Source organism: Phacochoerus africanus, chromosome 10 (genome assembly GCF_016906955.1).
Source record: "Phacochoerus africanus isolate WHEZ1 chromosome 10, ROS_Pafr_v1, whole genome shotgun sequence".
Lineage (NCBI taxonomy): Eukaryota > Metazoa > Chordata > Mammalia > Artiodactyla > Suidae > Phacochoerus > Phacochoerus africanus.
In genome coordinates, this window is record NC_062553.1 from 1,885,994 (window position 1) to 1,911,729 (window position 25,736).

The 25,736-nt window shown below is 57.7% G+C and overlaps 1 protein-coding gene across 3 annotated transcripts in view; it reads left to right on the top strand.

Moving 5' to 3' along the window:
• The window catches only part of HTT (huntingtin), a 117,831-nt gene that overhangs the window by 77,275 nt on the left and 14,820 nt on the right, over positions 1-25,736 (top strand). For all 3 annotated transcript variants that reach the window (XR_007137427.1, XM_047798267.1, XM_047798268.1), the window contains 14 exons: positions 833-975; positions 8,430-8,634; positions 11,974-12,115; positions 13,638-13,817; positions 13,937-14,113; positions 14,375-14,451; positions 15,636-15,774; positions 16,693-16,815; positions 19,091-19,304; positions 19,628-19,773; positions 21,283-21,460; positions 22,425-22,520; positions 24,509-24,696; positions 25,483-25,609. Coding sequence is in view for 2 of the 3 variants with exons in the window: in XM_047798267.1 (XP_047654223.1) it covers positions 833-975; positions 8,430-8,634; positions 11,974-12,115; positions 13,638-13,817; positions 13,937-14,113; positions 14,375-14,451; positions 15,636-15,774; positions 16,693-16,815; positions 19,091-19,304; positions 19,628-19,773; positions 21,283-21,460; positions 22,425-22,520; positions 24,509-24,696; positions 25,483-25,609 (2,135 nt within the window). In the remaining variant the exon portion in view is untranslated. The remainder of the gene's footprint in view (positions 1-832; positions 976-8,429; positions 8,635-11,973; positions 12,116-13,637; positions 13,818-13,936; positions 14,114-14,374; positions 14,452-15,635; positions 15,775-16,692; positions 16,816-19,090; positions 19,305-19,627; positions 19,774-21,282; positions 21,461-22,424; positions 22,521-24,508; positions 24,697-25,482; positions 25,610-25,736) is intronic.

The window sequence follows — 25,736 nt, forward strand, 5'->3', positions numbered from 1 at the left end:
GGGCGGGGAGGGCTGTCGGGGTGGTTCCTCGCCCAGCCTGCCTCGCCTCCCGCCCTCGGTCCTCCTTCTCTGCTCACCCTGTCACATCCTGTCCCAGCCCCTCATGAGAGACTGCACGCGGTCCCCCATGGCCGTGGTGGGGCAGGCGCTAAGGGCGTGCGTGGCCTCCGGAGAACGGGAGACCTTCACTTTACCCCACCGAGTGCTGGCCGCCCTGAACTCCGTCCGCAGTCACAGCCTCTCCTGCCGCGCTCCCCGTGTGCTCTCCGCCCTTGGATGCTTGGAACCTCCTGCAGGGCGGGGCCTGCTGCGGGACGGGTGTGGGTACCTGGTGGACTCAGGCGTGCACTGAGGCAGAGCCGGAACCTTGGGCGAGCGTCCTGGGAGCCGTTGCGAGAAGGTGCTCCCTCCTGCCGGGTTGCTGACCTTGGCTGGTCATTGGTTGAGGGGCCATTGTGCTCGTGGAGATAAAGTCACAGAGGGGTCCCGGATGGCCCCGCTTTGTCTGCAGCTTTAGCAGGGCAGCCTGTGGCGGCTCCCTTTAGCAGGTGGCTGAGGGGCGAGAGGTGAAATGCCTGTGGTGGCTTTGTCAAGCTTTAGAGAAACCCTGCAGGTCATTTCATCCCCCTGCCAGCCATGGCAGGTGGTACGACGACGGCCGCCGCCTCCTAAGTGAGGGAGTGGGAGGCAGAGGGGCAGGGCTGCGTCCGGGGTGGTACCGAGCAGGCCCCTCCCTTGCGTGCTCCTGCACCTGGGTCTCCCGCACACATGGTTCTCGGGAGCCTCTGCTGGTGGCTGCGGCCTCATCGGCGCCCTCTCCCTTCCGCTGCAGGTTTCTGCTCCAGTTGGTGGGCATCCTCCTGGAAGACATCGTCACCAAGCGGCTGCGGGTGGAAGTGAGCGAGCAGCAGCACACCTTCTATTGCCAGGAGCTGGGCACACTGCTCATGTGTCTGATCCACATCTTCAAGTCTGGTAGGTGCACCGCACTCGCCTGGACGCCCCGGCCGCGCCTCTCAGGGGAGGAGGAACCATGCTGCCCGGGGCAAGCCCGGCTCTGCTCAGGGGGTACTTGAAAATTCTCCGCGGGTGAAGACAGTAAACCTGGGATCTTCCTCCCGTTTCAAAGATTCGGAAGGTCAAAATTCTCGCTTATCTTTACATATGACTGTGGGTTAGAAAAGATGGTACACTCCAGAGAGAAGTGCCAGGATCCCAGGCCTGGTAGCAAAAGCGTAGGAAGCAGCCAGCCCACGTTAGGGCCTTTTCAAGAGGTATGACTCTTTTGTTTGTTTGTTTGTTTTGTCTTTTTGTTTTTTTAGGGCCGCACCCACAGCATATGGAGGTTCCCAGGCTAGGGGTCCAATCCGAGCTGTAGCCGCCGGCCTACGCCAGAGCCACAGCAACGCAGGATCTGAGCCACGTCTGCAACCTACACCACAGTTCATGGCAACACCGGATCCTTAACCCACTGAGTGAGGCCAGGGATTGAACCTACAAACCTCATGGTTCCTAGTCGGGTTCATTAACCACTGAGCCACAACAGGAACTCCCAAGAACATGGAGGACTTTAGATTAAAGTAAGACTTTAGATAAAATAAGCAAGAATCTGAAAGACGGGCATATCTTTTTCTCTCAGCAAGAAAAGCAATTCTAATCTCTAGGAAAAACAAACAGCAAGGAAGTTATGGTCCAGACATGAAGCAAATCAAAACGTGGTTGATTTACAAGAGCTGATCTGATTGAGGCCTTGACGTTAGAAAGATTCTCCTTTGGAGTTCCCTTTGTGGCTCAGCGGTCAGCCATCCCGACTAGGAACCACGAGGACACGGGTTCGATCCCTGGCCTCACTCAGTGGGTTAAGGATCCACATTGCTGTAAGATGTGGCTCAGGTCCTGCGTGCCTGTGGCGTAGGCCGGCAGCTCCTGTTCCGATTCCACCCCTAGCCTGGGAACTCCCATATGCTGCCGGTGCGGCCCTAAAAAAAAGCGAAATAATTTAAGAAATAAAATAAAAATATTCTCCTTCAGGTGGCTCTGGGGTCCTGAGCAAGGCCCCATAGAAGCAGACGTCATCCTTATGGGCTTCCTGGCTTCGAAAACTGTTCATGTAGTCGTAACGCAAGTGCCCTCTGATTTCCCGCGCTCAGAGTTAACGTCTGAGGACGACGTGGAAGGTTGTTTACTTGACTATGGTTGTGGAACGGAGTGAAATGATTTCCGTTCTGACAAATACGGAAGGGAAACTGACCAACCTCATTTGCAAGCGGAAGGCAGGGAGAGAAAGGAACTTGGAAGGGGCACGGGGACGTCGCCTAGGCGCTGTGAGGGTTGTGCAGTAATATCTGAGGCTGACAGAAGGCAAACTGGAGGCCACGGAGGTAACCAGACGGGGCCAACGGCGAGACCTGAGTTGACGGAGGCAGCGGACGCAAGCCGCTGATGGGGTGGAGTCTGCACACCATGGCATGGTTTGTGCTTGGCAGCTTTAGGGGCAGGGCTAGGCCTCTCCTCCACCAGAGCCAGAGGGGTTTATGGTTTGAGCTCTTGGAGGTGGGGGCAGGTGCCGTCTCCAGCTGTGGCGCCTCTGGTGGTTGAGTCGTGTTGCCGCATCTTGAACGTCGGCGTGTCGGCTCTCTCTCCCGTGGTGGCTTTGCTCTCTGATGGGCTCTCTCTGCCCGGCAGGAAGGGCGGCCTCTGGCCGCCTGTGGTCCCCGCCCCGTGTGAGTGCTGTGGGTGGCGTGGGAGCCCCTGGGGGCCTGGCCGGCCTGGGCCAGGTGAGGTAGGCAGCACTTCCATAGAGCTGATGTGACTCCTGCCTCTGTGGGGCTGAGTCCAGTGGAGCGGCTGATGCAGACACGTCGCCATGAGCCTTGGTACCTCCTGAGGGGGAAGCAAAAGCAGAGGACTGGGCGGCCAGGGCAGGTTCTCCGTGGAGGCTGCCGGAGGCCAGAGTGTTCCTGCTGCGAGCCGCTGGGAGCCTGAGGGGCGAGGGCTCCCGGGGGCGGGCGGCTGAGGAGGCCATCAGGGCCCGCGTCTCCTGTGGCCTGGAGCACGGGGACAGTGCCCCTCCGTGGCTGCTTCCCGTAACTGCTGTCTCCCTCAGCACAGGGCCCTGGCTAAAATTCGCTTCTGATGACGGAGTGTGGCTTCAGGTACCTTGTTTACTCAACATCCAAACAGACTTCTTTTTGAAGGCCTTTGGTTTATGCGCCACTGACCCATGTAATAAGCGTTAAGGTTCAGAAATAATTCTGCCGTGTGAACAGTGAGCGCTTTTTAGTATGTTGGTTACTTAGTATTTGCCGTCGGTGGGCTTGGACCTGACACCGGAAGGCTGCTGGCTCATCTCTCAGGACCGCCTTCTGCGTCCCTGGGTAAGGGCCCCGCGCCCTCTGGCCTCCGGCACTGGTGAGAGGATTTCGCTGCCGTTCACGGGGTTCGCTCCCCGCTGCTCTGCCTTCCTCTTCCTCTCCCCAGAGTCGGGGGAGGGCTTTCGGAGTTGGTTGCAGCGCTGTCCAGGCCAGCGTCCTGCGATGTGGCGGCACCAGTTCAGCTGCTCCACCCTCCTGTGCCCTTTGGGCCCTGGGAATGTGGCCGCTGGGACCGAGGAGCTTTGTACGTGATCTCATTTCAGTTAAACTTGAGCAGCCGAGCGTGGACTGCGGCACTGAGAGGCCACACTCTGCTCAGGAGCCCGGGCTGGGTGTCAGGGCATCTGGATCTCACCACTTGTGTCTCTGGACATGGTTGAGGATTTGTAGGTAAGGGGTGCACGGGTGTGTGTAAGTGTCCGTTTCCGTCTTGTTTATCTTGACGGCATTTCTTTTAGACACTAGGGGGCAGAATTGCTGCGTTGGATTTGAGATAAAATCGAAGGAAATCGTCTTGTGCTTTTATGTAAATAAGGTGCCTTTAGCCTCTGAGGTTGGTAATTGCTGTTTACGCCTTGCTTAGACAAAAAGTTTTACCTTCCACGGGAAATCGAGACCTTTTCGAGTATTATTTCTTGAAACAGGAATTCGTCTGAATAATGGCCTTGACCTCTAACTTTCGGTCCTCTCTGGGGGACAAGGGGGATGAGTCCCACAGTCGTTTGCCTCTTTCCGATCAGTGCAGCATAGACACAATCGCCAAGGGGGATGCCTGGTCCCGTTTTTTGAATTCTGGGTAACTGCTCCCCAGCCTCTCCCCTGAGACAGACCAGGTAGAAGCAGGAGGTGGAGCCCGAGGGTTAGGGCTGACAGTGTCCCTTGGTCGCAGGCATGGCTGGGCAGAGGTCCTGTGGCCCATGGCCGCAGTGAGGCTTCCCGACAGCCCGCGTGTTCTCCAGTCTCTGCCGTGCGCCCCTCTCCGCCATCCGATGCTCACGCCGCCGCACGTCATTCCCGACCCTCTCGCTCCCTCCCTGCAGGCAGAGCTCTCCCACCTTCCAAAGGGTCTGTGTCCCCACTTGACGGATGGGCCAAAGGGATTACGAGAGGAAAGAGTGATAACACTGGGTCTTCCTCCAGTGATAAGGTGGACGTTGACTCGGATTCGTGCTTGAGTGAGGCTGGGGCTTGTCCCCACCCCCTCTTGTGTCTGCTTTTCCCACGATCGGCCCCTCCCGTGTGTCTGCGAGTGTCTGCTGCACCTGCTCACGCAGTCCGCGTGGCGTACCCCATGTGGTCATGTTGCGGGATGTGGGTGTCTTGTCCAAATGACTGTCAGCCCTTTATAGCTGGCGCGTCGAGAGCTTTTCTTTGCTTCCTCAGCAGTTTGCCTCCTGATCGCGTTACCAGAAACGCCTCTGCAGGCGGCGCCGGTGGGCGTCCCCGGCCCCGCAGCCCGATTCTGTGGACAGTCTCCTGCGGAGCCTCCCTTGCTGCTTGACCTCCCGATAGGCGCCTCTTTCCAGCCTCAGCTGTGTGTGTGTGACTTTCTGTCCTCCCCCAGCTTCACTGAGCTGTGACACAGTCCCAACTGTGCAAGGTCCGGGGGGGGGGGCTAATGATGTGTTTTGTGAGGTGATCACCGCAGGAGGCTCAGCCAACATCCGTCACCTCACCGAGTTCCAAACTATTTTTCTTCGTGGTGTGAGGTCTGTTCCCTTAGCAGCCTTCAGATACAGGGCACAGTGGTGCTGCCCGCGGGCGTCCTGCTGAGCGGCACACCCACAGAGCTACCTTCTGTCAGCCATGGTCACGGCTGGGTATGTCACCAGCAAACGTGAGTTTATTTGGAAATAGCAGGGGAATTGCAATTCGGAATATGCAAACAGCAGCAGACTGCAGGCAGATCCGGAACAAGGAGTGGGAACTTGCCTTTTTAGGGAAAGGGGGGCCTGGGAGGAGCTGTGACAGCCAGAGTCCATCGCAGGAGCTGAGGGGCCAGAGCGTGGAGGCTGCCCGGTGGTTGGGCTGCTGCAGTCGGGTTGGCTGGGCTTCCGCGAGGGCCTTCTCCCTGCCGGACGGTAAAGTCGGGGACCCTGGGTAGGTGCGCGTGGCCTCCCGTCTGGGGCAGTTGACATTGAGAGCTCCCCTACGGTCCTGTCCTGCCTTCGGCTTCAGCTGAGTTTTCTTGAGTCGATCCCATTGTGTTCCTGGGAGTTGCTTGTATCTTTTGACCACTTTTACCCGTTCCCCTGCCGCCCGACCCCTCAGCTCTGGCAGCCGTCCGTGGGATCGCGGTATCTGTGCTGTTTTAGGTTTCGTGTGTAAGTGAGATCACGCAGGGGTCATCTTTTTCTCACTGCTTCTCTTAGCATAGTGCCTTCAGGGTCTACCCGTGTTGCTGCACATGGCAGGATTTTGTTTTGTATAGCTGAATAGTGTTTCCATGTACAGTTTTCTGTGTGTGTGCGGTATCATCTTTATCCATTTATTCTTCAGAAGACGCGGGTCGTTTCCCATCTTAGCTGTTGTGGACAGAGCTGCAGTGACCGTGGGAGTGCAGATACCTTTCTCTGGGTTGGCGATTTCACTTTGTTCAGATCTGTACCCTTAGGGTTGCCAGCTCACACGACGTTCAAGTTTCCATTTTTGGAGGAGCTCTCCGTGCTGTTTTCCAGTGGCCGCACCAACTTACATTCCCCCCAGAAGTGTGCACGTGTTCCCTTAGCCCCACGTCTTTGTCAGCATTGATCATTTCTTGTCTTTTTAATGATGGCCACTCTGATGGGCATGCAGTGGGATCTCTGTGTGGTTTCGCATGTGTTTTCCTGATTATTAAGGATGTTAAGCTCTTTGTCATGTGCCCTTGGCTATTTGCATGTCCAGCTCCAAAAATCCTCGCCAAGACTGAGGTCAGGGAGCTTCCCACGGTGTTTTCTTCTGGACTTTTATGGCTCCGGGTCTTGCATTCAAGTCTTTAATTGATTTTGAGTTTGTTTTGTGAGTCCTGTAAGATAGGGCTCTGGTTTCATTCTTGTGCACGTGAAGGCTGATTTTCCCAGCATGTTTATTGAAGGGACTGTCTTTTGTCCGCTGAGTGTCCTGGGCTCTGGTTTCTGTCCGTGGCCTCTCTGTTCTCCTCTCCTCCCTCCGCCTCTCAGGCCCCCTCCCCTTGCCTCTCCCCCCCCCATGGCACCACTGCCTTGTGACCTGTCTGGGTTACTGCTGCCGAGGGGACTCTTGTAACTGCCCAGGTCCTGTCACTACTCTGGCCACCTTAGTTTCTCGGGTCCATCCTCCTTCAGACATGCCGCTTGTCCTGCCGGCCCCTCATACTCACACTTAAGGTTGGACTCACACCTGGCATAGCTGGTCTGCCCCGTCTTCCTCCTCTTGTGACGTGGTTGGCAGTGTCGTTGTCCCCCCTAAGTTCCTGTCCCCTCTGCCCACCCTTCTTCCCTGCCTGTTAGGATGCTGCGCCTTGCAAAGCACGTGCACCTCCCCGACGTCCTTGCAGCAGCAGCAGCCCGGTGTTTGGCCTTTGCGGGGCCCGGTACTGTCCTCGCCCTTCACTTGGGCTGTATTCTTTGTCCCGTTGCAGCCTGTGAGCAGCTACTGCTCTCAATTCCATTGTACACACAGGAGACCAGGGCGCCACGGGGTGTAGGACGTGTGGCTGGGTCATCGTGGCAGAGCCCCAGCCTGATTTTAAAGCCTGAGCCTCGATGCTCAGCCGCCTCGACCGCAGCTCCACCCTCGGCTCCTGCTGCCTGTGCGTAAAGCTCCACAGCTGCGGTCTCGGTCCCCGCGCCACGGCCTGGCCCCAGGCTTCCTTTGGCGCAGCTCCTCCTCCTTCCTGGTGTCCACGACCCTGCCAGGAGCCCACGTGGTAAGAGGCCCATGATCTGGCCTTGTTGCTGCTGTGGCACAAGTTCAGTCCCTGGCCAGGGAATGGCCGCATGCTGCAGGCACAGCCAAAAATGAAAAAATAAAGACCTAAAGTCAGTGATGTGAACTTCCGCCGTAGGAAACTAAGAGCAATTACATCCAAAGTAAGAAGAGGGAAAGAAGTAAATTAGAGCAGAAATCAGTGAAACTGGAAATAGGAGATTCATGGGGAAAATCAAGAGGAAGACCGGCAGGGCTGGCGGGCTGAGGGCGGCCGTGCGGAAGCCGCAGTGACGTCGAGAACCCAGGAGACGGGCGGGGCGAAGGTGATCCTGGGAAGCGCTCCGTGGGGTGGCTCTGCCGGGCAGGCTTCTGCCAGCCCCCCGCCCCTCCCCCCGTGCCTCCAGTTGTCGGTGTCACCGGTCATGAAGCAGTGAGTCTGTTTTTGCCTGTTGTAGGACCCTTTTGTGTTTGGGTGTGTTGAAATTTAGATCGGAAGTAAGATTTTGACTCAGCGTGATGCCAGCTCCTGTCCGAGTGCTTCACGTGTGCCCGTGTCTCTGAGGGCCTGGGACGAGGACTGGCCTGTGTGCGGCTGTGTTGGGGTGAAGAGACAGGCGTGTGGCGCCGGCCTCGTGTCCACGTAGGCCTGGCGGAGGGAGAACCAAGTCGTGAGTTCCAGGGCATCTTTCCAGGTCCCGAGGAGGATGCTGGGGAGAGACTTTGGGGCGGGGCCTGGCTGGGACGTGGGGGGCCGAGCTGGGTGTCCTGCCCCGTGGGGGCGCCCTCAGGAGCCTGCGGCCCGGCCCGGCCCCGCCCTCCCGGCCACGCGGCTGCAGCACAAGTCCGCGGAGCCCTGGGTCGTGGGTACAGCGGCCTGAGGAGCTGAGCACTGGCCGCTGCCAGCACCAGGGAGGCCCTGGCGCGGGGCTCGTGGAGAGCCTGGTCTCGCCGGTGGGCACACGTGGGCGGGCAGGAACACCGCTTCCGTGGCTGCCCGTTCAGAAGCCGAATGTCAAGAGGGAGTTTCTTCCGTGCCAGCTGCTCTGAACGTGTCCACATAGGGAAGGTCCTGAGCACGGCTTTTCGCGGAAGAGCCTCACGGAGCTCCACGGTCACCAACCAAGACATTCCCCGGAGTGAGTTTTCTTTCTGGTTTGTTCCCAGGGATGTTCCGGAGAGTCACGGCAGCTGCCTCCAGACTGCTCACGGACGGCGCGGACGGCGCCTTCTACGGCCTGGAGCGCCTGAACGCCTGGGTGCGCGCCATGGTCCCCACCCACCCGGCCCTCGTGCTGCTCTGGTGTCAGATCCTGCTGCTCGTCAGCCACACCGACTACCGCTGGTGGGCAGAGGTGCAGCAGACCCCCAGGTACGAGCGCTCGCTCCCCGAGGGCCCGGCTCCGTGGGCTGGGCCCTGGCCAGCTGTCACGAGGCTTAGAGGTTCGGCCGCACGTCCGTCCGTCTTTCACGGACACTCCGTTGTGAGAGGATGTAGTCCGACGACAGGCGTTCCTGAGAGCCGCTGCTTCTCACGGGTGGTTTCTTTGTTTCTTTTTTGGCTTTTTAGGGCCACACCCGTGGCATATGAAGGTTCCCAGACTAGGGGTCTGATCGGAGCTACATCTGCCGGCCTACGCCAGAGCCACAGCCACGCCAGATCCCTGACCCACTGGGCAAGACCAAGGATCGAACCCGCATCCTCATGGATCCTAGTTGGGTTCGTTTCCGGTGCTCCACGACGGGAACTCTCCACGTGTGCTTTCTTCCACAGGGTCTTTGGCAGTGTCCTCTCTCACGGGACACTCTTGTCATGCTGTGCCCTCCAGCTGGGTTCTCGTCCTTAAATTGTCTCCAGAGCCAGACATGCTGCAACATCTTAACTTCATTATAAGTTAAATGTGGTTCTGGTTATTCTTATATAATGGGGTAATTAGCAGCATTTCAGAACTACTTAGAAATACCCTCTTTTCTGTCTTTCGCAGAGTAGGCATCTGATTGTGGGTGGCCTTCTTTTTGCAAAAAGTGATTAGGTTTAAGTCTCCATTTCTAAGCATTCTCTTCTCAGACATCTGGACGTAGGTGAGATAAAAGCTTGATGCCCACCCCTAGGCTCAGTCCTTAGTGCAGTGTCTGGAAGACTCCAGAGCCCGTGGCCAGAAGAGGAAGCTCTGGGAGTAAGAGGCTGCAAGGGCCGCAGGGTGAGCTGGAGGGGCTGGCCAGCTGAGGGCACGGGGCCCACGCCGGCCAGCCTGTTGCTCTCAGATGGAGGGCTCATGTGAGCAGGCACTGTTACACCTCTGCTCTGTGCCATGTCGTGTGGCAGCGCAGAGCGAGCAGGACCGCTGGTTCCTGCCCGGGTGCTGACGGTGACGAGGAGGATGTGTGTGGAAGCAGCCGAGAGGCTTCGAGAGCCTGGCACGAGGACCGAAGCATGTGGGGGTCGGGAGCAGAGGCGCCGTGTCCTCTGCTCCAGTGCTTCTGCTCTGCGCATGCACAGCACCTGGGGAGCTGGATACCATCAGATTCTCCTGCAGCAAATAGCTGCCTTTCTGCCAGGCCCCTGGGCGAGGCCAGCGCTCTGGTCCAGGGACCGTGCTCTGAGCCCTGAGGCCCTGAGGCCCTGACGTTGTGCCTCAGAGCAACCAAGGGGCTTGTTCCAGTCCACTGTGGGGCTAGGGGCCTGGGCTCCTGTGTGTCCAGTCTCCCCAGCAGACTCTTAGGGATGCCCAGGGTTGAGTTGTTCCGGGCAAGAGTGGGCAGGGCAGGTGCTGACTTAGCCGCTGATCCCAGCAGGCGTTAGTGGGTAGAGGCGTCCGGTTCCCCAATGGACACCCCAGCCAGTGCTGCTCTGCTCCCCTGCCACGTTCCTCCTCTGCCTTTTGACCTGTGGTGGGCGGTGAGGGCAGAGGCCAGCATGGAGTGGGTTCAAGAGGAAGCGGAGGGCTGACCCCAGTCTGATGAAGTGTCAGTGTCATGGAGGATGGCAAACTGATCTGAATGCCTTGTATTTCTTTTTCTTGCCTAATTGCTGTGGCTAGAACTCCCAGTACTCTGTCGAGTGAAAGCGGGTAGTGGGCATCCTGCTCTTGTTCCTGATCTTAGAGGGAGAGCTTTCAGCTCTTCACCATCGAGCATGATGTGAGCCGTGGGCTTGTCTCATGTGGCCTTTGCTACGCTGAGGTGCATCCTGGAGTTTCAGTCATAAACGGGCGTTGAACTTTGTCAAATGCTTCTTCTGCATCTATTGAGATGATCATGTTTTTATTCTTCATTTTGTTAACATTGATTGATTTATGGATGTCAAACCATCCTCACATCCCTAGAAGAAATCCCTCTTATCATGGTGTGTGATCCTTTGAGTGTTCTTGGTTTTTTTTTTTTTTTTGGATTTTTGTCTTTTCAGGGCCACACTGGCGGCTTATGGAGGTTCCCAGGCTAGGGGTCTAATCAGAGCTACAGCCACAGCAACCCCAGATCCGAGCCATGTCTGCGACCTACACCACAGCTCACGGCAACGCCAGATCCTTACCCACTGAGCGAGGCCAGGGATTGATCCTGCGTCCTCGTGGTATGATACTCATCAGGTTTGTTACCACTGAGCCACGACGCCAACTCCGAGTTTTTTTTGTATATCAGTTCTCTTCTAAATCCTGAGGTTTTAACAGGAAGAGTTGACACATTTCAGGATATTTCTGTCCCAGCATCATGTTGGACTCCACTAAGCCTTGGTGGAGGTGCAGGCTCTTTGCTGCCAAGGGGAGTGTATTGTCGCATTCACCCTCCCGTCAGAGGGGCTCTTTGTCTGTCAACTGCTGTGTCTTAAGCATCATGGCTGGAACTGAGAGTCTCAGGGCCGGCAGTTCCCATCTCCTTAGGAGGAAGAAGGGCAGGGTGAGAAGAAGCAAAGAGGGAGGGACGGCCCTCACTGGGGGTCATTTTGCAGAAATGCTTTTAAACAGGATTGCCATTTTCGCACAGTCGCTTGGGTGTGTTTAGGGTTGTAACTATTCGTTGGTAATTGAAGTGTAAATTACCGAAGTACAGAGGTTTTCTCGTGGCACTTGACAGCTTTCAGGGCAAGCTGAAGCTGGGAATTCCAGAAGCCGTAGCCGTGTCGTCAGACACAGCCAGTGAGAGCTCTCCAGTGAGAGTGCCGGTTGAAGGTGCGGCTTTATGGTGGATTTTGCCGTTCAGTCAAGCATTTCAGTCTTCTGCCTTTTAAATCCTCTGTGTCTTTCTTTCTTTCTTTTCTTTTTTTTTTTGTCTTTTTTTCTTTTTAGGGCCACATATGGAGGTTCCCAGGCTAGGGATCCAATTGGAGTTACAGCTACTGGCCTACACCACAGCCACAGCCACAGCAACGTGGGATTTGAGCCTCGTCTGTGACCTGCACCACAACTCACAGCAGCACTGGATCCTCGACACCCTGAGCGAGGCCAGGGCTTGAACCCGCACCCTCGTGGTTCTTAGTTGGATTCGTTTCCGCTGTGCCACGACGGGAACTCCTGAATCCCCTGTTTCTATGTGTGCTTTATCGTGGCTCAGAACTAGACACCTGCGAGTGTGTGGTAGCCGCACGTCGTTCTCACGGGCAGTATTTAAAGTGTCTGCTTTAGAACTGGGCCTGAGCAGTAACCATCCTCAGGGTTTGAAAAGAAGCCAGCTGCCGTCTCAGAAACGCTTTCAGAGCTTCCCTTACTCCTTCTAGAAGACGCAGTCTGTCCAGCACCAAGTCGCTTGGTCCCCAGATGTCTGGAGAGGACGAGGACTCCGATGCGGCTTCCAGACTGGGAATGTGCAGTAGAGAAATCGTACGACGAGGAGCCCTGATTCTCTTCTGTGATTACGTCGTAAGTTTGAAAGTGTGAGTGGTGGCGGCTTGAGGGCTGGGCCGCGGCCCACGCAGACGATGCTTCTAGAGACTGACCTGCACCGTCCCCTCCTTCAGAAGGGGACACTGCCGTTAAAGCCGACTCCTGCTCTGATGCAGAAGCAGAAACCAGGCGGGGCGTGCATGCTGGCGGTCGAGGCCTGTCCGCGGAAACCTCAGGCGGCTGTCCAGTGATTGCCCGCGTCCTGCCGGGTGCTGGGCACGCTTGCTGTCGCAGGGAAGCAGTAGCATAACAGTAGTAACACAAAGAAGCCACACGTTTGGCTGAGTGGGGTTCTGATTTAAAAGTCTGTGGAAAAGGTATTTGATGTTAATTGTGTTTTAAAATAGATTCCTATTCGAATGCCATTCTCTCTTTTTTTTTTTTTGGTCTTTCTGCCATTTCTTGGGCCGCTCCCGTGGCACATTGGAGGTTCCCAGGCTAGGGGTCAAATTGGAGCTGTAGCCACCAGCCTACACCAGAGCCACAGCAACACGGGGTCCAAGCCACGTCTGCAACCTACACCACAGCTCACGGCAACACCGGATCCTTAACCCACTGAGTGAGGCCAGGGATTGAACCTGCAACCTCATGGTTCCTAGTCGGATTCGTTAACCACTGTGCCACGACGGAAACTCCTCAAATGCCATTCTTTTAAAAAAAAATTAAAAAAACCTTTTGTGGAGCTTTTGATCATAAAACCAGCATCTCTTGTTTAACACAGAAAGTGTAAACCCACTAAGTCCACAAGAGGTGGAATCTAATTGTGTTACTCAGAGAGAGCCAGCCCACCGTTTACCCTGCGGGGGGGGACTCAGCGCTTTCTCCAGACTGCCGGGGACGCTGCCACCCCTTGGTGCAGACACGGGGCTGGGTTCGCCGCTGTCACGCCGCAGCGCGTCGCCTGAGCTGCTTGTTGGGACAAAGATCTTGTTGCTCTGATAGCAGTTTATTGATACTCAACATGTCGTTTACACGCTTGATGGGACATGGTTTTCTGGTCTCGTTCCACTTTTGAGAAACAATTTGATGTAATTAAATAATGCTGTTTCCACAGAAAAGCAAGAGAGTACTGACTTTACAAAAGTTAATACCATCCAGTTATCCCATATGGAAAGGGTTGATCATTAACCAGAAAGTTGGTCTCATTTTCCAGTTTCTGCCTAGGGTTATGTGTTGTGATGAAAAGGCAACCTGTGTATTTTTAAATCTGTGTTTCTCAGCTCCTTACAAATCTGACGTGAGCCCCTGTCCCTGTTGCTGCGCCGCAGGGTCACACTTCCCAGGGGCCCGACGGAGCCACCTCGGCTACAGAGCGCGGTTGGGGTGGGGGCCCTGTGAGGTCTGCTTCCACTTTGTGGGTTGTCGGAGCACAACCGCTAGGTGTTTGCCGGCAGGGCCATCGCCTGGGATTTGTTTTGCCCTCCCACCACTTCCGGCCTTTGCCCTGTCCCCTCCTCGTCTGCTGGAAAGTGTCTTTCCTTGCTGTCCGTGTCCGCAGTGCCAGAACCTGCATGACTCGGAGCACCTGACCTGGCTCATCGTGAACCACATTCAGGATCTCATCCACCTGTCGCACGAGCCGCCGGTGCAGGACTTCATCAGCGCCGTGCACCGCAACTCCGCAGCCAGCGGCCTCTTCATCCAGGCCATCCAGTCCCGCTGTGAGAATCTTTCAGCCGTAAGTCTCCCTGCTGCCGGCGGTCCTGCGCCTTGAAAACCGAGTGTTGGCGTTTTTAGCCTGCTCGTTTCCAGCTGACAGGTCACCCGGCTCTTGTCGTTCCTCCTCTCAAACCCCAGCCTACCACGCTGAAGAAAACCCTGCAGTGCCTGGAAGGGATCCACCTGAGCCAGTCGGGCGCCGTGCTGACGCTGTACGTGGACAAGCTGCTGCGCACGCCGTTCCGAGTGCTGGCCCGCATGGTCGACACCCTGGCTTGCCGCCGGGTGGAAATGCTTTTGGCCGCAAACTTACAGGTACTGAGAAAACAGGGGCGTTGATGTGCATTGAAACGTAGCTGGGCGAGGGGAGCAGCTGTCTGGTTCTCCTCCGCAGCTCGGTCTTCACGCGTCCCCGGAGGGCAGTGGAAGGACCGGCCACTCCCCGTGTGTCAGGGGCCAGCGCTTCCTGGCCTCCTGGTCCGCCCGCGCGCGCGCGCCCTTTGTCTCGTGAAGGAGCACAGGGTACGGGCTCGCCTCGGCGCGGCAGACCCTCTGACATGCTCCTGTCTACTTTAGAGCAGCATGGCCCAGTTGCCCGTGGAGGAGCTGACCCGCATCCAGGAGTACCTTCAGAGCAGCGGCTTAGCTCAGAGGTAATGCTGGGCCCAGGTGCTCCTTGCTTTGGGATGAGAGCCTGTTACTTGTGAGGGAGCAGCCATGGGACGAGAGAGCCGTGTGCTGTGTGGACAGGCTCCTGCAGAAGGGCCCCAGGGAGCCTTCCCAAGTGACAGACTTGGATCTCCCTGTACAGAAAGTGAAGCAGAGCCGGTAGGGTCGCCTCCGTGGCGTTGGCACAGCCACGCTCGCACCCTGGGCTGTTTGAGCGTGAGGGGTCTTCTCGTGGTCTCTGTTCACGGTCCATGATGAGTGGGAATAGGAGTTTTCAGCTTTCTTTTAGCGAACTCAGAGCCTGTGATCTGGTCACCAAGGAAGACGTGGCAGAGCTGAAAGGCGTTGGTTCCCCAGTGCTCGGCGTGCAGGAGTTACAGCTGCCTCTTATTAAAATCTTACCTCGTCATCGCTGTTTATCACCGGACTTTGTTTGCAAAGTCTCGTAGAGGCCTTTGTCAGAAGTCCTGACATGCGTTACACGAGTGTATTTCCCTGAAGGCGAAAGAAGTTTAGTTTTTACCTTCTTTTCCTCGACAGTGGGGAAAACGTGTGTGTGAATCCAGTTTTGATGCTGTGACTTCATCTTCGCGGTAGCCCGTGATGGCTTCTTCAGTTGAGAAGGGCCGTGACGCGGTGGGCAGTGCGTGGTTTCCCGTGACCTGTGGGCACGCTGGGCGAGCTGTGTTGAGATTGGTGTTGTGAGGCTGCCGTTCTCCTACCGGATGGCGGGAGGCCAGACTGCTCTTATTTTTGACCCGGGACTCGGCATTCAGCCCGGAGGAGGAAGGTTAGAGTAGTGTGTGCCAGGCGAGGTGATGCTTTCATGGAGTAAATGGAAATTGGCGTAAAGCACGCTGTTGGGAGATTAAACGGGAAGTTTTGCGTCCTCGGCTCCTAGATGGTCTCCTTTGTGTTGATCAAGCATTAAGTCACTTTTACTGGCGGCTACGCCAGGTACGAGCCGCTGCAGTGTTTAATTGAGATCCCTGAGACTATTTATGGGACATAGCTGTGGTTTTACAGGTAAACTGGGGCCGGAATTGGCATCATGACTTGTTTGCGTGCCAACGAGAAATAGGTCTGAGCAGAAGGTTTCAGACATGTCACGTTGGGCCGTAAGAAGCCGCCGCGACGCTTCTCTAACCCACGTGTGATTGGCTTCCAGACACCAAAGGCTCTCCTCCCTGCTGGACAGGCTGCGTCTCGCCACCGCCCCAGGCTCGCGTGGTCCCGCTCCTCGGGTCTCGTCCCACCCGCTGGACGGGGACGGGCCCCTGGCACTGGAGACAGTGAGTCCTGACAAAGTAAGTGCGGCCTGTCCACCTGCGACACACAGGCCCCCCCCGGGGCGCTGAGCACCTCTGTCTGCCTGCGGCAAAGCCCGAGCCTGCAGCGGGCGGCTCCGGCAGCAGGAGGTCCCGGCGCTCCGCGCAGCCCCTGCGGCGCTCAGCCTGCCCCGTTTCGTGCTGGCGATGGGCACAGTCACGTCAGTGACAGGATCCGTGAGGTCCGGCCCTCGTTGTTAGCAGGGGCTGAGGGCCAGGGCAGTCAGTGGACACGCGGGAGGGGCAGCTGTGGCCTGCGCCCACTTGCCTTTCTCCTCTCCTGCCGACCTCCCTGCGCCGACCCCACCCCGGGGCCCTGGTTCTTACTGTTACCCTCACCATCCACACCTCGGGGCTGGGGGCCCCCTGGGGCCTTGGTGGGACCTTGGCGCTCACTTTCCCGGGGAGCAGTCAACTGAGAGAACTTGGATCCCAAAATCCAGCAGTTCCCAGCGTAGATGAGCCACCTCTAGCTGCTCTTCTCAGGCCTGATGAGTTCAGCACCTTTGCTGCACTGGCCCTGGGGATCGAGGAGCAAAGCGGACCCCAGGAGAAGATGAGCAGCCTGCTGCCCGATAGGGCAGGACAGAGAGGAGGGCCCACTCCGCTCGGTGCTTTACTGAGTTTAAAGGCGAGTTGAGCACTCCCCCACCAGGCGAGGAGAGGAGAGGGTGTCCAGACGAGTAACAAGTCCAAAGACCCAGCCTTGGTAGCAGTTCTGGTGGCAAAGGCCTGTGTGGCCGTCAGCATGGCCGGAGTCTACTTTTCCCAAAGGGGCGGCCATGTGTCCTCGGGTCTGGGGCCACAGGCGAAGAAGCAGCACGTGTCCAGTGGACTCAAAACCCCCTGAAAGCCCTGCCCAGTTCCTTTCCGTAACACACCTTGTCTCGTCCCCAGGACTGGTACCTCCGTCTGGTGAAATCCCAGTGCTGGACTCGCTCAGACTCCGCTCTGCTGGAAGGGGCGGAGCTGGTGAGCCGGATCCCGCCCGGCGACATGGGCGCCTTCCTGATGAACCCGGTAGGGGCGAGCGACGGGGTGCTGGGGACCCTCTCCCTCCAGGCGTCCGCCTTTGAGGTGTTGTGTTGTCGCGTGACCTGCCGATGCCGCGCACCACTTAGGTTTGCGCCGTTACCCCAATCCAGAAAGGACAGGACCTGATTTCAACCACAGTGCAGGCGCAGAGGAGGTCACCTTTTCACGCGCTCGAAGAAGACGGGTTCTCTTGGGTCGCGGCCACTTCTCATTGCTTGTCTCGTGCTCGCGAGAACGGGATTGGAATGCCCTCACGGGGTGCGGTTGAGCTGGCGCTTTGCCGCTGCTCTGGAAGTTGGTGACCCCCTCCCTGCATGGAGCGGGGTCCCTCCCACAGGCAGCGAGTTCCCTGGCGGTGCCTTCACCTGGTGTCCTGCAGGCAGGCCGTGCAGAGCAGCCGTGCCCGCACTCAGCCCCCTTTGTGGCCATCCAGCCACAGCCTTAGCAGCTGCCTTCTCAGGCCTCCTGGCACAAGCAGTCCTTAAACCCAGATGCTGAGATGCTGCCATGAAATAGACCAAGTGGGAGTGAAGCAGGGCCTGGGGGGCTCGGAGAGTGTTTGGAAATGAGGCTGCGTTGAAAAAACAGAATTGGCCCAAAACCAGTTTGCTAAAATCATTATAAGGGCCACTCAGTGAAAGTTGATTTGCTGAATGATAAAGTGTGTATAATACCAATTTATTGATTTTCCACATTTCCTAATTGGACTTTTAACAGCTTTAAAAAAAGGCTCAGCGGAGTTCCCGTCGTGGCGCAGTGGTTAACGAATCCGACTAGGAACCATGAGGTTGCGGGTTCGGTCCCTGCCCTTGCTCAGTGGGTTGACGATCCGGCGTTGCCGTGAGCTGTGGTGTAGGTCGCAGACGCGGCTCGGATCCTGCGTTGCTGTGGCTGTGGCGTAGGCCGGTGGCTACAGCTCCGATTGAACCCCTAGCCTGGGAACCTCCATATGCCGCGGGAGCGGCCCAAGAAATAGCAACAACCACAACCACAACAACAACAACAAAAGGCTCAGCTGTAACAGAAAGGTTCAGTTTTGGTCGCTGATGATGGCCTGCGCTTTTCTGAACATTGAATAAGGTTGATAGTCTTCTGGAAATTGACCCAAAAAGTCCTTAAGGAGCTTTAAAAAGTTGTCAGAGCACAATACAGATCGAAGTATTAGCGCATGAAGTGTTATTTTGCTGATCAGAATTGCGGCATTTATATGGCTGCTTTGATTTATTTCATCTTCTTTAGGACATACCTTATCTTTTTCGAACTTCAGGGATGTTTGGTGTTTTACCAATTTCTTGGATGGCACATGAGCTTGATATTGTATTTTTATCAATTAAGATGTCATCATTACATTTTTTATTTCAAATAAAATTTGAAAGCATTAAAATGATTTAAAATTAATGCACCCAGGGGGTTCCTGTTGTGGCTCAGCAGAAATGAGTCCGACTGGTATCCGTGAGGATGTGGGTTCAATCCCCGGCCTTGATCAGTGGGTTAAGGATCTGGCGGTGCCCTGAGCTGTGGTAGGTCACAGACACGGCTCGGATCCCGTGTGGCTGTGGCTGTGGCGAAGCAGCTGTAGCACCGATTCAACCCCTAGCCTGGGAACCTCCTTATGCCGCGAGTGTGGCCTGAAAGAAAAGGAAAGAAAGAATTAACGCACCCAGAAAAGACCAGAAATGCGCTTCACTGGTTGGGTGTAAATGGAAATGTTCCTTTGTCTGCGATGCAGGGCAAAGAAGGTGTTCTTTAATTCCTTTTGCCGCGGCCTGCAGCGCCTGGTGCAGAATCTCAGCACCTAGGCCGCAGTGGTGAAAGCACCGAGTCCTAACCACTAGACCACCAGGGAACTCCCTCTTTAAAGAATTTTTTTTTTTTTTTGTCTTTTTGCCATTTTCTTGGGCCGCTCCCACGGCATACGGAGGTTCCTAGGCTAGGGGTCAAATCGGAGCTGTAGCCACCGGCCTACGCCAGAGCCACAGCAACTCGGGATCCGAGCTGCGTCTGTGACCTAACACCACAGCTCACGGCAACGCCGGATCGTTAACCCACTGAGCAAGGCCGGGGATCAAACCTGCAACCTCATGGTTCCTAGTTGGATTCGTTAGCCACTGCGCCATGAAGGGAACGCCTGAAATATTTTTGACAGCACAGTAACCTGTCGTCTCCGAAATGTTTGCATTATCCTTTCTTCTCTTGTGTTTCTCCTGCCCGAACCAAGGCTTGTAATAGTTGTTGTTGAACCTTTAATGCCCCAATTCAGGAGTTCAACTTGAGCCTGTTAGCCCCGTGCTTGGGCCTGGGCATGCGTGAGATCTCTGCCGGCCAGAAGAGTCCTCTGTTTGAGGCGGCCCGCGCGGCCACCCTGGACCGTGTGACGAGCGTGGTCCAGCAGCTTCCCGCTGTCCATCAGGTTTTCCAGCCATTCCTGCCCACAGAGCCTGCCGCCTACTGGAGCAAGTTGGATGATCTCTTTGGTAAGGAAAAGAAAAACCCCTAACTTTCCAAACCCTGCAGAGCCAGTGCCAGGCTCTGCCCCCAGTGAAGACACGGTAGACGCGGTTGCTGTAGCAAGGGGACGGCATTGCAGGGGTAACGGAGGACCCGTGGCGGGGCCCGGCCCCCCGCGCCTCTGAGGGCGGTGGCCGCCGGGCCATTCCTTGCCACATCCTGGGCTGGGCGCCCACGAGGGCCGTGAGCTCAGCCTCGGCAGCACGGGTCCTGGTCACGGGAGGTGGCCGGGCGTGTGCCGGCCGCTTTGGGGGCCTCAGGCTCGTCCACCCACGAACGTCTTTTTCAGGGGACCCTGTGCTGTATCGGTCCCTGACCGCCTTGGCCCGGGCGCTGGCCCAGTACCTGCTGGTGCTCTCCAGACTGCCCGGCCCCCTGCAGCCTCCCCCCGAGAAGGAGACGGACACCGTGAGGTTCGTGGTCCTGACTCTCGAGGTAAGAGGCAGCGAGGGCGCTCGCGCTCTGAGCAGAGCTGGGCGCGGCGGCGCTGCCACTGCAGGGGGGCTCTTCCCCCAGCGCCCGTGTCCCGTCCAGCCCCCACGTGGCCGCACGCTCCCTTATCGTCCGGTTCCTCGTGGCCGCCTCGTGAGGCGGCAGCACCGCCTCTCCTGTCTCTGCCTCAGGGCCGGGGCGCCTGGGAGCTGGTTTGGGGAGGGGAGTCTTCGAGCACCGCCCCCCCGCCGCCGCCGCCGGAGCGGGGGGGGGGGGCCCAGCATGCAGAGTTGCACGTGACTCGGTTTCCTCCGTGCCAAGATGCGGTTTATTTTAGCACAAACCGTCCACTTAAATTTCTTCTAGGGAAAAAGCAGTGCAGGTGCAGTGTGAATCCTTTTAGACACTTAAGTAAAATCATCTGGGAAATTTCATTGTCTTTGTTTCTTTTCTTTTTTTTTTTCGCTTTTAGGACCACACTTGTGGCACATGGAGGTTCCCAGGCTAGGGGTCGAATTGGAGCTGTAGCCACTGGCCTACACCAGAGCCACAGCAATGCCAGCCTCCGCCACAGCCACAGCCACGCCAGATCCTTAACCCACTGAGCAAGGCCAGGGATCGAACCCACATCCCATAGATCCTAGTAGGGTTTGTTACCACGGAGCCATGGTGGGAACTCTCATTATATTTTAAATTGAACAACAAACCTGACATCTCAGCTGTGGGGAGTTGAGCACTCTGGTTAACACTGAAAACACTCCCCAAACGTGTGCATGTTTTGGGTACGTTGCCTCTTCATGTGCCTCGGGGGACAGAGTCTGGCCTGCATCCTTGGAGGCAGAGAACACGGGGGACCTGGCACCCACTCCACCCGCCACCTCGAGTTAGGGAGCGGCATCCAGAGTTCATGATGCAGCAGACACGCCGAGCCAGATAGCTGTCCGCCCGTCCTTTGGGCTTCAGTGTAGCAGGAAGGCTGGCAAACCTAAGGTTACGGTATAGAGTGGCCGTTGCCACCGGTCATGCCCCTGCCACGTTCAGGACAAGCACTCTCTGTGCGTCTTAGCCGGGTCTCAAGACACCCGTCTGTGGTGGGCTGTGACCCCATCTTACAGAAGAGGGAAACCCAGCTTAGAGGTTCAGCCACCTCACCCCCCAACACACCAAGTAGCCCGCTGGGCCCTTGAACCCCAGTCCGGCTGTGAGGTTCAGCCCCTGTGACTACGGCCGAGGCAAGGGCCTGGCCTGTGGGCCCCCCAAGGGAGGGGTCGCTGGGGGAGCAGCGTGCCAGGAGGGAGGGGCAGCCAGCGTCCTGCTGGGGCGGGGGCACTTCAGGGAGCAGGTGGCTCTGGATGGAACCAAAGGGAGCTGGGATGGTGGCCAAGGGAGCCATCCCTCTGGCAGGGAGCTCCGCAGGTGCCCTAGAGCAGGTCACTGTCTGCTGCCCCGCCCGCCCCCGCGGCAGGAGGGAGGCCCCGGTGCAGCCCTCTCTAACACAGACCTGCCCTCCAGGCCCTGGCGTGGCATCTGGTCCACGAGCAGATCCCGCTGAGCCTGGACCTGCAGGCCGGCCTGGACTGCTGCTGCCTGGCCCTGCAGCTGCCCGGCCTCTGGAGCGCGCTCTCCTCCCCAGAGATGGTGACCCACGCCTGCTCCCTCATCCACTGTGTGCGGTTCATCTTGGAAGCCAGTGAGTCCGTGACCGCGATGGGGTCTGTCCTTTCTCGCTTGTGCCGGTGACCAGCTCCACAAAGCTAGTCAGGCCATTTAATTCCATGCCACCTGTTTGCCAAGTGCCAGGTTAGGAACTGGGGGAGAAGAGGAGGGTAAAAAATACGGGCCTTGCCTTCGTCTCCGGGAGCTTGGAGTCTGCCCTAGACTGTGACTCGAGTTTGCTTCTCTAGCCATTTTTCTAGATTTCGAGAGGCAGCTTTCACGAAAAGAAAAAAGGCTCTGTTTTATGTCCCTTTGATCTCGGGCTCTAGTTGACTCATCCTTCTAGTCCTAAATGATCATAAGATTAATAAGATTATATTTTAAAAGTTGCTTGTTTTCTGTTACAGTTGAAATGCTGGTTTCTATACTGCATTGTCATACTGATATGTTGTAAAATAAAAGCGACTTATCCTTTTCAAGGGACGGTGTCCTCAACAAGGGTCATTAGCCAACATTTTTTAAAAATTGGACATTATAGTCTGCATGTTCGAGGGGTTTTGATGTTCTGTATTTTTAAATTAAACATTACAGAGTGGTGTTTTGAAGAGTCATTGTTTAAATTGTTGTCATCTGTGCATTTGTAGTCCGCTTGAACGCACAGACCCAGAGTGACTTCTCAAACCAGACTCCGGGGGGTGGCATCGATGCACCAACTGTCTGATGAAACCTTCAGGGTCAGAGGTGGCCAACAGCAGGCCGTGGAAGGACCTGGCGTCCGAGTGCGGACGTCCAGGTCCTTAAGTGCCTTTCAGATGAACCTAGCGACGGGTGCCTGAGGTGTGTCTAGGGTGGGGAAAGTTGATTTTAGGAGATCTAGACCTCTCTCGACGCCGTCTGTCCCTTTGACGTGTCACATGGCTGCGTGAATAGAGGAAAACCTGAATAAGAAGCAGAGGGGAAAGCGTTTGAAAATTCCTCTTGTTCTGTTGTGGTTTTAGTTGTCGTGCAGCCTGGGGACCAGCTTCTTAGTCCAGAGAGAAAGGCAGACACCCCAAAGGCTGCCGGCGAGGATGAAGTGGATTCAAACACACAGAGTAAGTCTCCAGGTTGTTTCTTCTTACCTGGTGTCTTTGGGGACTTGAAATCCACTCACCAAAGAGGCCTGGGAAGCGGGTGGCGAGGACGTGGGACAGCTGCCTGGACTCGGCTGCGTCCTGGTGCTGGGCCCTGACTTCCAGGGCCGTTGGAGACGCTGCCTTGTTCGTCCCAGTGCTGGCACGCCCTGTCCCCACGCTCCCCTGGGGTGTCACACGCGTGGGAGGGGATCCTCCTGGTCCCCACCTTCTGCCCCCCCCGCCCCCGCCCCTCGCTGCCTCTGTGTCTTTTTCGCCCAAACTCGGCGGAGCTCCTTGGCCTGTTCCCTCTGTGTTCTCACTGTTGTTGAGCACGCTGGGGTGTTGATCCGCAAACGTTTGTTGAGAAACGAATGAGGAAACGGAGACACTGAGGAACTTCAGTCAGAGGAGAGACGTGTGCCTCTTCGGTAACTTGACGGTCCATTTCAGTGGACTTTTAAATGCAAATGCCTCCTTTCCTTACAGACAAAAAAATCCACATCTCATTCATTTAAACCTGTGCCAGACTTAGACACGCACCTCAGTTTTCATGTACTTTCTCCTAATTCAGGTATTTTACTCTGAAAATGGTGGCAAGGCAGGTTGGGAGGACAGCTTCTTGGCCGAGTGACTCCTTGTCACCAGGGACCCCGGCTCCGTCCCCAGAGTGGGAGGCGAATGCCCCCTTGACAGTTCTTGGCTGTCTTTTTTATGGAGTGCGATGTACTTGGGATACCGAGACCTTATCTGCGCTCCGTTGGCCTGGGAGGCAGGCCTTTTTAATGACAGGTACCGCTGTGTCTGTTTTGCCAGCTCTTGTGCAGTCCCTGCCCTTGGTGTCAGGCCGGGTAGGTTTTCTTCCTGCTCCCCGCTGGAGAGTTTAGAACTGCCCAGCGTCCAGAAGCAGGGGCGTCCCGTCCACCCCAGGCTCTTACTGGGTGTCTGTGTTGAGACTGGGTCTGCAGCCCTCAGCGGGTGATCTCAGGGCCCCTGCTGCTTGCTGGGCCCTCGCCCGGGCCCTCTGGCTTTGGGGCCTTCGCACGCAGCTACCCTGTGCTTCTGCCGCATGGAGGAGGGCGGCCCGCTGCGGGGGTGCTCAGACCAGCCCGCACGAGCACCCCCCGCGGGGGGCAGGCTTGCTCTGAGCGGTTGGTGCACTGACTGTAGTTATCCCCGGAACGTCCGTTCCTCCGCAGGCCGTCGAGGCGCCTCGCGGGGTTGAGTCAGAGCAGGCCCACCGCTGGAGCATGTTTCGTCTGGGCTCGTGGAACCCTCTCCAAGGCCCTCTTTAGGCCAGAGGACGCAGCTGGCTTCCGTCAGCACCTCCGTAGATGACGCTTCGGGCTGGTCCCGTGGGGTTGCTAAAGCCACCCTCGGTTTTCTCAGTTGGGGGCTGGATTCCTCAAGGCCCAGCGGGACTTCCTTCTCTGTGAGGATGTCGCCTGGACCTTGGGGTCTCGGGGGCTGTGGACACTGTCCATCCGTAGCCTAAGCGTTGACCACAGGCTTTTGGGCATGTGCTCGGTGCCCGACTTGTCCTGCCCTCCAGGTGCAGAGGTTCTTAGCTCAGAACGCGGGTGTTTGGGTTTTCTGGCTATGCCTGCGGCCTGCGGCAGTTCGGGGGCCAGGGCTCCCACCTCACCGCGGCTGTGACAGGCCGCCAGGGAGCTCCTGGGATGTGGGGTTTTTGTCGACAATCCACCTCAGGGCTTCCCAGGGAGGGCTGCGAGCGGAGCGTGCCCGCACGGCTCTCTGTGCCCGGCCTAGGCACAATCACGGGGCCTGGGGGCAGAGCCCTGCCTGCCGGTGCGGTTGGCAGAGGCGGAAGTGGAGGGGCTCGGCGACTCTGCGTTTCTGCCTCGTGGCTGGTGGGGGATTGTCCCGCCTGCCCCGGGAGGGCGGGAGGGCGGCGGCGGGTTTGGGGTGAGCTGCAGGAGGCAGTTGTCTGACCCCTGGCGTCTGCGCAGGCCCTCCGTATCTTAGCGCGGCCTGCAGGATGGTGGCAGAGATGGTGGCGAGCCTGCCCTCGGTGTTGGCGCTGGGCCGTGAGCAGAGCAGCCGCACGCCGGCCTTCCTCGCGCCCGTGCTCAGGAACGTCATCGTCAGCCTGGCCCGCCTGCCCCTGGTCAACAGCTACACGCGCGTCCCGCCCCTGGTGAGTCAGGCCCGCGCCTTGCGGGAGACGCGCAGGGAGACACACAGGCAGGCCCCAGGCTCGGGGCCCGGGGTGGAACCGGGTCTGGGCTGCTCCGGAGCCCGCTGTGGCCAGGGCGCTGCCTGTGTACAGACACCACGTCTGGCCTCCCCGGGCGGGAGGCTGCCTGACCCCTCCTGGGCCTGAAGGTGGAGCCAGGCCGACCGTGGGGAGCGCGCGTGCACCAGGGAGGTGGTGGGCCTTTGCCCTGGGGGTCTCGCTGTGGAAGGGAAGGTAGCCCGCCTGGGGCTCCTTCTGCAGAAAAGCCCAGCGGCGTGATGTCCTGGTGTCGCTGTAGAGCAGGGAGGCGTGGATGTTGTCGCCCGCAGGATGAGAGCTGCGGGGGTGGGCAGGGGGCTGGGCCCCGGGGGTCCCTGCGGGTGTCAAGCTGACTGGCCTTTGGAGGGGAGTGGGGGCAGGTTCAGGAAGGCGTGGGGTACAGGGCCTCGGGCAGCGGCTGCCACGGCCCCCAACGAGGAGGGCGTGCTCTGTCCGGGGGGCTGGGGAATAACGTGAGAGGCTTGGAGAGCAGCGTCGGGCTGGCGAGGTGCTTGGGCGGCGTGGCTCCTTGTGCCTGCTGGCCAGGAGGTATCCCCACGTGTGGCTACCCGCCAGCCTCGAGGGGCTGGGGCCCCGTGCCCGAGGTCTGTGGGAGGGCGCTGCATGCAGAGGGAGCGTGCTTCCTGGTTCCTCGCGGGGCGGCCGTCCTGACCTGACTTAGAGATGATTTCTCTTCCCTCCTGTCAGGTGTGGAAACTCGGGTGGTCGCCCAGACCAGGAGGGGATTTTGGCACGGCGTTCCCCGAGATCCCCGTGGAGTTCCTCCAGGAGAAGGAAGTCTTCAGGGAGTTCATCTTCCGCATCAACACGCTAGGTAGCTGGACCCCCGTACGCAGCCCCCCACACAGCACGCCCGCTGGGGCACTGCTCCCGGGCCCCGTTGGCCTGGCTGCACGCCGTCCAGGGCACGCCCGCTGGGGCGCTGCTCCCGGGCCCCGTCG